This window comes from Protomyctophum parallelum (assembly GCF_964188405.1).
Source record: "Protomyctophum parallelum genome assembly, chromosome: 19".
NCBI classification, from domain to species: Eukaryota; Metazoa; Chordata; class Actinopteri; order Myctophiformes; family Myctophidae; genus Protomyctophum; species Protomyctophum parallelum.
In genome coordinates, this window is record NC_139717.1 from 18091495 (window position 1) to 18104955 (window position 13461).

Genomic DNA, 13461 nt, shown 5'->3' on the forward strand with positions numbered 1-13461 from the left:
GGTGGGTACTGGGTACCCCAACAGTGACAAACATCTGGCTTGCACTGGAGCTTCTTGGAGCTCTCAGTAGCAACCTTCATACAGTCCTTATAGCCACTGTCAATCGTCTGATACTGGCTTGTTTGTAGCGACACCACAGGCGGGCAGATAAAGGGGTGTACAGAAGGATTTAAAAAGTGATATCTTCACCGGTACTGAGCACATGCTGAATTTTCGACACAGCATGTTTCCTTGAGCATACAGCTTCAGACGCTGTCTATATACTTGTCATCAGAGAGGTCATTTGAGATGATGTGGCCCAAATATTTAATCTCACTGCAGGCACTAAGAATAATTGTAGTGGAATAAAAGTTTAATAATTGCCTCTGAGATGTAGTGAAGTAGAACATTGGAATAATTGTAAAAAAAAAAGTTATACCTCAAAAGTACAGTACTTGAGTAAATATGTTTTAGTACCTAGTACCGCCACTGAATAACTACAAATTGACATAATTCCGAGCTTCGGATAGGTCTTCTCTGAACTTTACCTCGGATGCCTCTCTCCGAACAAACTATAGTTAGGCACGTTGTGGGCTTATAGATCAGCGATTTGAACTATATTTTAAAAAGGTTTTTCAAAATATTAAAAAATGGCATACAAGTTTAGGGATAAGGGGTAAGGGGTGGCAGCAAGATATAGCCCTACACTGTACTGTATGTCCGAAGCAGAAGATGTTCCGGGAAGGAATATGTACTGGCCTTATTTACCGTTAAGCATTATGTATGCTTTAGCTGTTGAAAAATAGCAGACCTAGAAGCTCATAACGCGGCACCGAGTGCCGCGCTACGAGCTTGTAGCTCTGCTATTTTTGAAAAATCGTGAAAATGTGCCGTAAATCTTTTAATATATCGTCTTTCAGAGCGGACGTTTTTAACTAAAATCCTTACTTCTGGGAGGTCCCTGGAACAACCATATTTTCAGATGGGGGTTCATATAATTCTTGGGTCCTTGACATGAAATATTGAGCACCACTGATATATAAACATAGGTATTTCAGAAAACTGTCATGATTTAGAAGACATATTATGTTTTAAATTTCGATGTCAGGTCTAATGGGGAGACCAGCAGGCTTTATACTGTTTGAGTGCATTAAGTCAAGGCTAAGCCCAGAGAGCTAGGCTAATCCACCTCTCTCTCTCTCTGTCTCTGTCTCTGTCTCTGTCTCTGTCTCTGTCTCTGTCTCTGTCTCTGTCTCTGTCTCTGTCTCTGTCTCTGTCTCTCTCTCTCTCTCTCTCTCTCTGTGAGTGCAGAGCAAGGCTGTGCGCTCAGATCGCTTTCAATTAAGTCAGTCCAAAGTGCAACAAATGCTGCTAATTAGCAAGCATTTTGTTTAGCATAGGAAGGAATTCGAAAAATCTGGCATGGGAATTGGAATTTGCTTTTAGGAGTTGGAATTCATTTATTTGTTGAAAATATAGGTCAACTCTTGTTTTTGATAATGTTTTGCCTATGATGACTATAGGAATAGGAATGCCATGGTTGTAAGTGAGTTACTGTATACTGTTTTAAGTGATTACTGGACATGGCCATTTATGCTGTACTTTGCTGTACAAAAAATAATAAAGGAAAAGAAAATACTAAATTAATTTCACTCCCCCCCCCCCCCCCCCCCCCCAATTGACTATTTCATTACCATCGTCTGATAAAAGGAGAGATCACATCAATTTGGAGCAAGCAAGCTGATTGGCTGCTGCAGATAGATAGTAGCATTACATTGGCTATAAAGTGCCCACGCTTGGATTTTTTAATGAAAGGATTTTGACAGCGTGGGAAAACGGAAGTGATGCCGACTAGGCCAGTGTTGTTAACCCGAATGAAGCGCTATAAAGAGCTTCCTTATTGAACCTTCGCTAAAAGCTACATATAATGTTTTTATTATCAATTAAATTGAATGCATCAGATATCGTCGATTAGTTAAATTATCTGTTGCACCCCTATTCACAGATCAGCTATTTTCGTCACCCTACGACGCAGTATAGAGATCAGGTCAACGTAAATTGACCCCAAGCCAGGCGATTCGCTGTTTCATGTAGTCCTACAGCACATGTAGGAAAAACATTGCTTTGCCACCAACCTCTGTTCTTTAGTGATTGGCATTTGAATAAAGCTAAAAAACAGGAAACCAGAGAGAATTCAATTTTTCTAAATGCTTAAATCGGATGGGGCTGTAGGTTGTTGTGTTATTTCCAGGTCTTACGAAGAGCGGCCTCTGGCGTAAACACTGGCGGTCCTTGCCGGTGTGTGTGTGTGTGTGTGTGTGTGTGTGTGTGTTGGATTGACATGCGTCAAAACACGTCCTTGGCAGTCATTGAGTTTTATAATAATAGTACTGTAATGTACTGTATATAGGAAATATCTCACACTTGAATTCATTCATGAAATCCATATGTTTTGCCCCAACGTTTCATGTGTTGACACTTGACAATCATGACATCAACGATAGGAACAACAGTCAGGCATCGAGGGTTTGTCTCCGCGAGCGTTTGAAATGCGCTCTGGCTGTCGTTTTGCCCCAGGTCTGGATGAGGGCACAGAGGGTACAGAGGGTACAGAGGGCTGGCACGGGGGACGCCTGTCCCTAAACGGGGACGGCCTGGCGGAGGATTCAGCTGCCGCCGCGCAGGGTAAGATGTCACCGACGGCTGCGGTGCACGGAGGTAGCGGTTGTTGTCCCCCTGCTGAGGAGGAGGACACCGCCACTGAGTACCGCCACACGTACCGGGACGTCCCGCCCCGGTACGTTTCCCGTGTCTCCGTGGTAACGGACGCCACGTGGGACATGCAGCTGCAGGAAGCTACAGGTGACAAAGGGACAGTAGACTAGATAGAGCCCATAGAGTATAGCATAGAGTTTATGTTCCACTCAGTGGCGTATAATATCATCGTGATAGCTCACCCCCCCCCTTACCCCCCCCTTACTTTCGCCATTCATTCATCCATCCATCTTCAACCGCTTATCCGTAGTCGGGTCGCGGGGGCACCAGAGTGCTCCAGACTTCCCTCTCCAGAGCAACATTAGTGAATTCGTCCTGGGGGATCCCGAGACGTTCCAAGGCCAGTGAGTCGATGTGTTTCCTCCAACTGTGCCTTGGTCTGCCCCGGGGTCTCCTCCCAGTGGGACGTGCCTTGAGGACCTCCCTACTTTCACCATTTGATTTGTCCTAATGTTGGTGGTAAATAACACTTCAACTCACTGCCAGACCGGGCGGGTGGAGGAGGGCGCCGCCTTAGCTCTGAGCCAGATCCACATCATGGGCACGTCACGGAGATATTCACACCACTGGTTCCACTTTAGGACGGTTTTGAATCGACCACGGTGATCACTATTGGCCGTATTCTGGTGGGGAGAGGGCAGCTGGATGGAGAGGGAGATATCCATGGGCTGGGAGCCTTGCTTGCAACAATAGAAACTAAAGGGGACTACAAAAAGTTTCTGTTCAGGCTGTTTTTTATTATCAATTAAATTGAATGCATCAGATATCGTCGATTAGTTAAATTATCTGTTGCACCCCTATTCACAGATCAGCTATTTTCGTCACCCTACGACGCAGTATAGAGATCAGGTCAACGTAAATTGACCCCAAGCCAGGCGATTCGCTGTTTCATGTAGTCCTACAGCACATGTAGGAAAAACATTGCTTTGCCACCAACCTCTGTTCTTTAGTGATTGGCATTTGAATAAAGCTAAAAAACAGGAAACCAGAGAGAATTCAATTTTTCTAAATGCTTAAATCGGATGGGGCTGTAGGTTGTTGTGTTATTTCCAGGTCTTACGAAGAGCGGCCTCTGGCGTAAACACTGGCGGTCCTTGCCGGTGTGTGTGTGTGTGTGTGTGTGTGTGTGTGTGTTGGATTGACATGCGTCAAAACACGTCCTTGGCAGTCATTGAGTTTTATAATAATAGTACTGTAATGTACTGTATATAGGAAATATCTCACACTTGAATTCATTCATGAAATCCATATGTTTTGCCCCAACGTTTCATGTGTTGACACTTGACAATCATGACATCAACGATAGGAACAACAGTCAGGCATCGAGGGTTTGTCTCCGCGAGCGTTTGAAATGCGCTCTGGCTGTCGTTTTGCCCCAGGTCTGGATGAGGGCACAGAGGGTACAGAGGGTACAGAGGGCTGGCACGGGGGACGCCTGTCCCTAAACGGGGACGGCCTGGCGGAGGATTCAGCTGCCGCCGCGCAGGGTAAGATGTCACCGACGGCTGCGGTGCACGGAGGTAGCGGTTGTTGTCCCCCTGCTGAGGAGGAGGACACCGCCACTGAGTACCGCCACACGTACCGGGACGTCCCGCCCCGGTACGTTTCCCGTGTCTCCGTGGTAACGGACGCCACGTGGGACATGCAGCTGCAGGAAGCTACAGGTGACAAAGGGACAGTAGACTAGATAGAGCCCATAGAGTATAGCATAGAGTTTATGTTCCACTCAGTGGCGTATAATATCATCGTGATAGCTCACCCCCCCCCTTACCCCCCCCTTACTTTCGCCATTCATTCATCCATCCATCTTCAACCGCTTATCCGTAGTCGGGTCGCGGGGGCACCAGAGTGCTCCAGACTTCCCTCTCCAGAGCAACATTAGTGAATTCGTCCTGGGGGATCCCGAGACGTTCCAAGGCCAGTGAGTCGATGTGTTTCCTCCAACTGTGCCTTGGTCTGCCCCGGGGTCTCCTCCCAGTGGGACGTGCCTTGAGGACCTCCCTACTTTCACCATTTGATTTGTCCTAATGTTGGTGGTAAATAACACTTCAACTCACTGCCAGACCGGGCGGGTGGAGGAGGGCGCCGCCTTAGCTCTGAGCCAGATCCACATCATGGGCACGTCACGGAGATATTCACACCACTGGTTCCACTTTAGGACGGTTTTGAATCGACCACGGTGATCACTATTGGCCGTATTCTGGTGGGGAGAGGGCAGCTGGATGGAGAGGGAGATATCCATGGGCTGGGAGCCTTGCTTGCAACAATAGAAACTAAAGGGGACTACAAAAAGTTTCTGTTCAGGCTGTTGTTAATGTTGCCTCTCAAAATGTCACTCATACCCTGAGAAATACATTCCCCTCTCCAGTTGCTGCTGCTGTCAATAAGGAATGCAGTAGCTTCGGCCACTTGAATCCTAGCATCCCTATTCTGGGCGTGTCATAGAATAATAATAATTTGTACAGAATAACATTTCTGTACAAACATCCGCCAGGAAATAGCCGATCTACAGTACACAAGCTTGTAGTATTTACAGTTTTTGGCGAAGAGATTTGGGGCGTAAAAAGGGCCTAGTATTTTATTTATTCACGTTTTTATCCCACGATTTTTGTAACCCATTATTTTTCACCCGGTGTCAATTGTCTATGTAATCCTGGGAGTTACACTCAGCAACGGACTGACCTCATGCTTCCTTCAATGCATGAGGAGACCAAGCCGCTTCTCTTCGCCTGCCAGGACGTATAGCGCGTGGAGGGAACACGTTATTCCAAAGTCCAAACAGTTCCTTTTCCCCTCCATCAGGCGCGGTCAACGAAGGACTGATTAGAAGGACAATGGTCCACTAGATTGTGCGGTGGGTCGCTGCATGAGTTTGAGCGACGGTTCTCAAGGAGGGGTGGCTAACAAAGAGCGCACAGCTGCTTGTGTCCCTAGAGTACCTCATTGAATCATCCCGTGATAGCATGGTGAGGCACACAGGCCCAGTCACCCAGGCTCCGAGCTTTAAGCAGCATACTACAGTCTGGTTCAGTTTGGTTAAGGCTGGTTTGGTGTTGTGGTGTGAGTAGTTTGGCATGCTTTCACCTTGCTCTGTCTTGCATGTGTATTCTAGTGTTCTGCAGGGTGATTATAGCGTCTATAGCGTTTTGCTTCCATTCAACCCTCATGCTAGAGGTACAGAGGAATGAATGCAATGATCTGGATTCGATCCAATTCCAGCACAGGTCTGATTTCCTCGCGGCTGCTTCAACACTTTCAACCTCAGTTAGTACCCGTTGCTGTTGGGAGGAAACCACCTAACTCCCTTTTGTGAGGTTTTTGATTCTTTTTTTTCCCCCTTTTTTTTCATGAATCAATGCTATTGAACACCCGTTACGCCACCCTTTACGTCTGTGTGTTGGTATTCAACCAACGAAAAGTTATAAAAAGCGCTGCGGCCAAACTCAAACAGTCTGCTAAAGCAGCTAACTCCACCACCTCTCTCCCTCTCATGCAAGTGATTGACAATATAAAGTCACAATACCAACTTTGATGAGGCAGTATTGCTTTGTTTTAAATAAAGGTTTTCTTCATTTCCTGGAAAACAGCAGAGATATAACTTGTCTTTAAACAACAAAAAATAGCAGATCTGTATGTTCACAATGCGTCATGATGTGACACATTGTGAGCTTGTAGATCTGTAAGTTCACAATGAGTCATGATGTGACACATTGTGAGCTTGTAGATCTGTAAGTTCACAATGCGTCATGATGTGACACATTGTGAGCTTGTAGATCTGTAAGTTCACAATGCGTCATGATGTGACACATTGTGAGCTTGTGGATTTAATATGGTTTATAAGAGGCTTAAAGGAGAATTTCACTATGTGGTCCTTGACGTGAAAATCTTTGAGAACCAAGAGACATATATATTCCCCCCCCCCAACAATTTTGTTGAATCGGGCCTCAGGCCTTAATGCCCGGGTTAAAACGAGACAAAGAATTGTACGTGTACTTTATTTATAGCCAGCCGCATATGAACATTAGACCTGTGTTGACCCGAGAAACAGATCCGCAAGCTTGTTCCTTTCCTGTGTGACACACTGTAGTCTTGTGCAAAAGATCTTCCTGCTGTAGAGTGTTCTGTTCAGTTCAGTTCAGTTCAGTTCAGTTCAGTTCAGTTCAGTTCTGTTCTGTTCAGTTCAGTTCAGTTCAGTTCAGTTCAGTTCAGTTCAGTTCAGTTCAGTTCAGTTCAGTTCAGTTCAGTTCTGTTCTGTTCTGTTCAGTTCAGTTCAGTTCAGTTCAGTTCAGTTCAGTTCAGTTCAGTTCAGTTCAGTTCAGTTCTGTTCTGTTCTGTTCTGTTCTGTTCTGTTCTGTTCTGTTCTGTTCTGTTCTGTTCTGTTCTGTTCTGTTCTGTTCTGTTCTGTTCTGTTCTGTTCTGTTCTGTTCTGGTGGGATTGAAACAACTGCTGTGTAGACTGACTGTATAGCTGTGTGCACTGGAGTCACCTCTGCTGTGTATTATTATTATTATATCTATTCTGAATTGTTACAGTATAGCGCTGCTGTCTCAGGCAGAAACCTCGTATCGCCATTTGTGTTTTTCAATTTTCGTATTATTATTGTAAAAAAAGAACACCCTACTTCGATGTGATAATGTGTACTGCACATTGTCAAGAAACATATCTTAAAAAAGCCCTATACTTGATCATACTACAGCGTCACACAAAAGCGTCCAAACTCGCGGGTCTGCAAGCGACGGGCTTTGAGCTTGTAGACGTGCGACTTTTGATGCTTCCGAATTTGAATCCTGAAAAGTAGCACTTTTGGACATATGAGGTTTCCACCCGACAGAGACGATATCCCAGATTTTCACTCATGTCCGTCCGTCCGATATCGCTCTTGTGTCTCTGACTCGAGCAACACTCTCAAAGTTAGTGTGTGTGTGTGCATGCGTGACGTGGCGTGGTGTGTGTGTGTGTGTGTGTGTGTGTGTGTGTGTGTGTGTGTGTGTGTGTGTGTGTGTGTGTGTGTGTGTGTGTGTGTGTGTGTGTGTGTGTGTGTGTGTGTGTGTGTGTGTGCTTGCTATACTAACATCACTTTAACTCTTTCATGCTGCGGTTTAGAAGAGGGAGCACGCCCCAGGCCAGGTATGTATACATGGGAGTCGCCTTTCTTATCGACAGTGGTGGAAATTAGCTAAGTACATTTACTTAACTACTGTACTAGTGTACTTATAAGTGCAAGTGTGTGCGGGCATGTGTGTGTGTGTGTGTGTGTGTGTGCGTGCATGCGTGCGTGTGTGAGTGTGATCTCGTGCGTCCCTGTTTGATGGAGAGGTTTATTATGTGGGTGACGATTGGAGCTATGTGGAGAAGGCTGAGTCTCTGAGAAATTTGGAGGAAATATTGTCTTGGCCAGTGGCCTTGTGGGGTTGCAGGGCACTACATTTTTTTAAATACCTACCTCATCATTTTTTACCATTACCAGTTTAAGATCATCTTTGCATACACCTAGGCAGTTTGCTCTACAACAAAATGCCCGGAGTGGGAGGGCAGGTTGTTAACCAGAGTTGTTGCTATGTTGGTAAAGAAGTAGTTTAAGTAGTTGGCCACATCAAGCTTGTCAGTGATGAGAGTGTCCTTCGATTTGATGTTGAATGATGTTTGAAAATCTGGTTTCAGTTTCTGACCGCATGCCTATTGTTGAGTATAGCTTCCAGATTTGGTCATGTCAGTTACAATGTTTTTGTTCACTGTTCATTGTTCACTGTTGAAGCGCCTGCTTGTCTCTGACTTTCAAGCGAGATATCAGTCTTCGGCGGCTGTACTGGGGCTCAGGAGGTAGAGCAGGTCGTCCAATGATCAATGGGTCGGCGGTTGAAATAATGGTTAAAAGCTAATGTGACACAGATGGGATAATAATAAATATTATATATTAATATATATTCTTTAAAAGAAAAGGAATGGTTTGGGACATTCCGCCTGACGATCGGCAACAGAAGGTTTTCCTGAGAACCCAACCAGCCCAGTGGCTAAATGTTTTATATGGATGTATTTATTCACTAAATCCTTCAAAACCATTCAAATTAATTCTGCCCTCTGAAACAGCAGGCGTGCGTGCGTGCGTGCGTGCGTGCATGCGTGCGTGTCTGTGCGCCTGGGTACTCACACAGACTTGTATTACTACTTTTGAGGGCCATGAGTCTGAAATAAAGATTGAATTGAATTGGATTAATTAGGGAAACGTTCATTTGAGGATATTAGGATTAGGCCTTCAGAGGTGGAGGGGGTTAAGCAGTGGGCGTTGGAGTCATGCCTTTATAACTTTAGGGGTCGAATTACCAATGCCACAAGTAAAGTGTGTGTGTGTGTGTGTGTGTGTGTGTGTGTGTGTGTGTGTGTGTGTGTGTGTGTGTGTGTGTGTGTGTGTGTGTGTGTGTGTGGGTGTGGGTGTGGGGGTGGGTGTGGGGGTGGGGGTGGGTGGGTGCGTGCGTGCGTGCGTGCGTGCGTGTCATCTCGTATTGTCGGTGTAGTTAAGCTATACATAATCTCTTAATCCGGATTACAGACCCTGCAGTCTAACCAGCACAGATTAGCATAAATGGACCCCACCACCACCACACACACACACAGGGCGTGGCGGTGGCTCAGGGTTAGAGTGGCCGGGTGGTTCCCAGTTCGAACCCGGGCTCCCCCAGAGTTGGTGTCGAAGTGTCCTTGAGCAAAACTCTGAACCCCTAATTTCTCCAGATATTTTCAAACACAAAACAAAGAAAAGAAAGGCACAAATTCTAATTCAAATCGTGTGTGTGTGTGTGTGTGTGTGTGTGTGTGTGTGTGTGTGTGTGTGTGTGTGTGTGTGTGTGTGTGTGTGTGTGTGTGTGTGTGTGTGTGTGTGTGTGTGTGTGTGTGTGTGTGTGTGTGTGTGTGTGTGTGTGTGTGTGTGTGTGTGTGTGTGTGTGTGTGTGGGGAAGGTTTTCTGGACTCCCAGCCGTTGAGGGAGGTCGATGAGGACATGACGTCCGATGTGGTCACCACCATGCTGACCGAGGAGGAGAGAGAGGAGATCTACCAGGAACTGACCAGGGTCAGGCACACACACACACACACATTTAATGTACAGTTTTATTAACTCGTAGCTGCACTTTAACAATGAATGGAATTTTGATTTATTCCTAGAATTTCAAGGACCTCCCCCCCCTGTTTGTCGTAACAAACAGGGGGGGTATTCGCCGATAACGCGGGAGTCTGTCCCCGTTACAATGCCCTATAGACCCCTGGGAGATGGAGTCTGTCACCGTTACAATGCCCTATGGACCCCTGGGAGATGGAGTCTGTCACCGTTACAATGCCCTATAGACCCCTGGGAGATGGAGTCTGTCCCCGTTACAATGCCCTATAGACCCCTGGGAGATGGAGTCTGTCCCCGTTACAATGCCCTATAGACCCCTGGGAGATGGAGTCTGTCACCGTTACAATGCCCTATAGACCCCTGGGAGATGGAGTCTGTCACCGTTACAATGCACTATAGACCCCTGGGAGATGGAGTCTGTCCCCGTTACAATGCCCTATAGACCCCTGGGAGATGGAGTCTGTCACCGTTACAATGCCCTATGGACCCCTGGGAGATGGAGTCTGTCACCGTTACAATGCTCTATAGACCCCTGGGAGATGGAGTCCTTCCCTGTTACAATGCCCTATAGACCCCTGGGAGATGGAGTCTGTCACCGTTAAAATGCCATATAGACCTCTGGGAGATGGAGTCTGTCACCGTTAAAATGCCCTATAGACCCCTGGGAGATGGAGTCTGTCACCGTTACAATGCCCTATAGACCTCTGATTACATTAGATAATTGACACTGTGTGGAAAGAAATGTGTACTAGTGCTTTAATCCATGCTCTCTCTCCCTCCCCCTCGCTCTGTGTCTCTCTACCAGCTGGAGGAGGAGATCTCCACCCTCAGACAGGTGTTGACCTCCAAGGAGAAGCAGCACATGGAGCTCAAACAGAAGCTGGGCATCACGGCTCTGAGCGAGTTCAGGAGCACCTTCACCAGGAGCTGGTCCGACATGCAGAGCTCCACCGCGTAAGCTTTGCATGGGAACCGAAAAAGTGTTGATTTTGTCGAAAAACGCTGTGACGAAAAATGTTTCTTCGACTTACTACCTCTCTTTTCACTGAGGAAAACTGGATAAACATTTAACCCATTTTGGGCGGGGACCCCTTTTGGTGTTGGCATTATGTTATGCTTTAGATCTACAAGCTTGTAGGTCTGCTATTTTTGAAAAATCGAAGAACGACTGACATAGAAACATAGCTTTTTCAGAAAACTGTCAGGATGTAGAAGACATTTTTTGAATCTGATCTCAGGTCAGAATGGGTTAATGAGAACTATAAGCTATACGATGACTATATGACTATTTATTGACAATTTTGTCAATAAATAAAAACTTGACTAAAAGGTTAAGGGGGGACTAGTGGAGAAAAGATGACTAAAAGACAAGCCATTTATGCTTTGTTGCTTGCTGAAAAAAGCAGATCTACACAGCGCGTCGCGCACTGACTCAAACTAAATTGAAACTAAGCTCAAAGTCTCAAACTAAATGAAAATGTATAGAAAAGACTATGACTATGACTAAAACTAAATCCAAATTAGCTGTAAAAACACTGCCTCTGTGCTGCATGCCAAAGTGACAAAGTGACAAAGTGAAAGAACAACAAAGAATCATGTCTGTGCAGGTTCTTGCATTTGCTGTCAACAGAAATGGCCTTTACAGCAGCGTGCGAGCACACACACACACACACACGCACACGCACACACACACGCACACGCACACGCACACGCACACGCACGCACATGCACACGCACACGCACACGCACACACACACACACACACACACACACACACACACACACACACACACACACACTCTCCCTGATCCAGTGATGATTGATGGTGACTTATTCATCGGCCACCGCAGGCAGTGGCAGATAGGTTTGAATGTGTTGTCATAGCAACCACAGATCTATAGCACCTCTTTGTGAACCCATAGAAAGATGTGTGTGAGCACACAACAGACATTAGAACTTTAACATTGATTCTATGTTTGACTGGCAGCCAATGAAGGCATACCAAGACGGAAGTGATGTGGTCCCGTCTTCGGGTGCCGGTCAAATAATTTTAGAATTTTAGAATTTTGTAGTCTGGAGAGAGATGAGGCAGTTAGGTAGTTAGTTCAGTCAGACATACTCGAGGGGTTCCATGCCGTGCTCAAGGGCACATACATATACTCAAGGGGTTAATATGCTGCTTTATGTGGGTGTATTCAGTGTGTGTGCAAGACCCACAGACCGCTGATGTGGCAGTCAGCTGACCAATTGGGCGGGCTACTTAAGCTCACTAGACGGCACGCTCTTCCTGCCTTCCTTCTGCTTATAATGGTTCCTGGTTGTTATGTGATGTTTGCTCCCACCGCCACCCCAGCACCACCGGTGGGCTCTGTTATTTTATATGTTCTCCATGGGGGTTTTATTGTATTGTTTTATGATGGTGTTTGATTGTGCTGAGCAGGGGGAAACATGTAGCAGAGCCGAACGCCAAGATAAAATTTACACTTATGTGTGTACATAATATGTATTCTTATTCTATAATAAATATTGGTTAAATCTATTCGTGAGTTATGTGACTGAAGTATTTTCATGCTCTGATTTCAGGATGTGTAGTTCCAGACTCTATATAGCTCGGAGATTGTGGAATAGTTGTCTGGCTACGCGAGACTACTACTACGGCATGTATCTGCCTGTCACATTTGAGGTTTGAGTCTAGCATGAACCCCCCCAGGTCTTTTATGTATGGTTTGTATGTAAATGGTGGTCCGAGCAAGGTTGTTTGTTTTGTGTGGGTGGGCCGGATAATTTCTTCTTTTTTCATTGTCGTTGAGCATGAGGAAGTTGATTGACATCCACAGTTTATTTATTTTTTCGGAGAGAGGCCGTCTAGGAGGGTTTTGAGTGAGTGGTTGCTATAGCTGTGTTTGAGTGGGAGGTACAGTTGGGGCGAAGAGGTAGAAGAATATGCCATGTTTTCTGACGATGGGGCCTAAGGGGAGCATGTATAGTGAAAACTGAACGATTTTTCAGAAATCACACCTGTGTGAACCGAGTGGTGCAACTCCCCTCTCCCCCCCTCTCTCTCTCTCTCTCTCTCTCTCTCTCTCTCTCATTAGCAGGCAACAGTGCAGCACTGTCTCTCTCTCTCTGTTTCTGCATGGCACAACAGCGCCCCTACTGGTACTCATACTGGTGCTCATGAACACATACATACATGAACGCATACATAGGTGAACCAACACATAGGTGAACCAACACATAGGTGAACACGGACATTGCTGTTCCTTGGAGTGGTTGCACCACTCAAAAATAGCAGACCTACAAGCTCGTAGCGCGCGCTATGAGCTTGTAGATCTGCTATTTTTCAGAATTTACCCATGTGGGATAAAGCATCATGACTAACGGAGGTAATCGCCATAACGTGGCAGGGATGTCTGGTATCAATGGGCAGGTGGGGCTTAGCCCTCCCTATCTTATAGGGTAAAGATGAGAAATTCAAATGTTTTAGAAGAGATACTTTTATATGCTGGTAGAATCTACAGCAGCAACGGCATCAAATAGTTACAAGAAAAACACCAAATATGTCAAAATGGGCTGATTCCATTGGCTTTCATTG

The 13461-nt window shown here is 45.8% G+C and overlaps 1 protein-coding gene across 3 annotated transcripts in view; it reads left to right on the forward strand.

Moving 5' to 3' along the window:
• The window catches only part of tpd52l1 (tpd52 like 1), a 41227-nt gene that overhangs the window by 11383 nt on the left and 16383 nt on the right, over positions 1 to 13461 (forward strand). For all 3 annotated transcript variants that reach the window (XM_083790699.1, XM_083790700.1, XM_083790701.1), the window contains exons 2-3: positions 9709 to 9821; positions 10672 to 10820. In XM_083790699.1, the coding sequence (XP_083646825.1) occupies positions 9709 to 9821; positions 10672 to 10820 (262 nt within the window). The remainder of the gene's footprint in view (positions 1 to 9708; positions 9822 to 10671; positions 10821 to 13461) is intronic.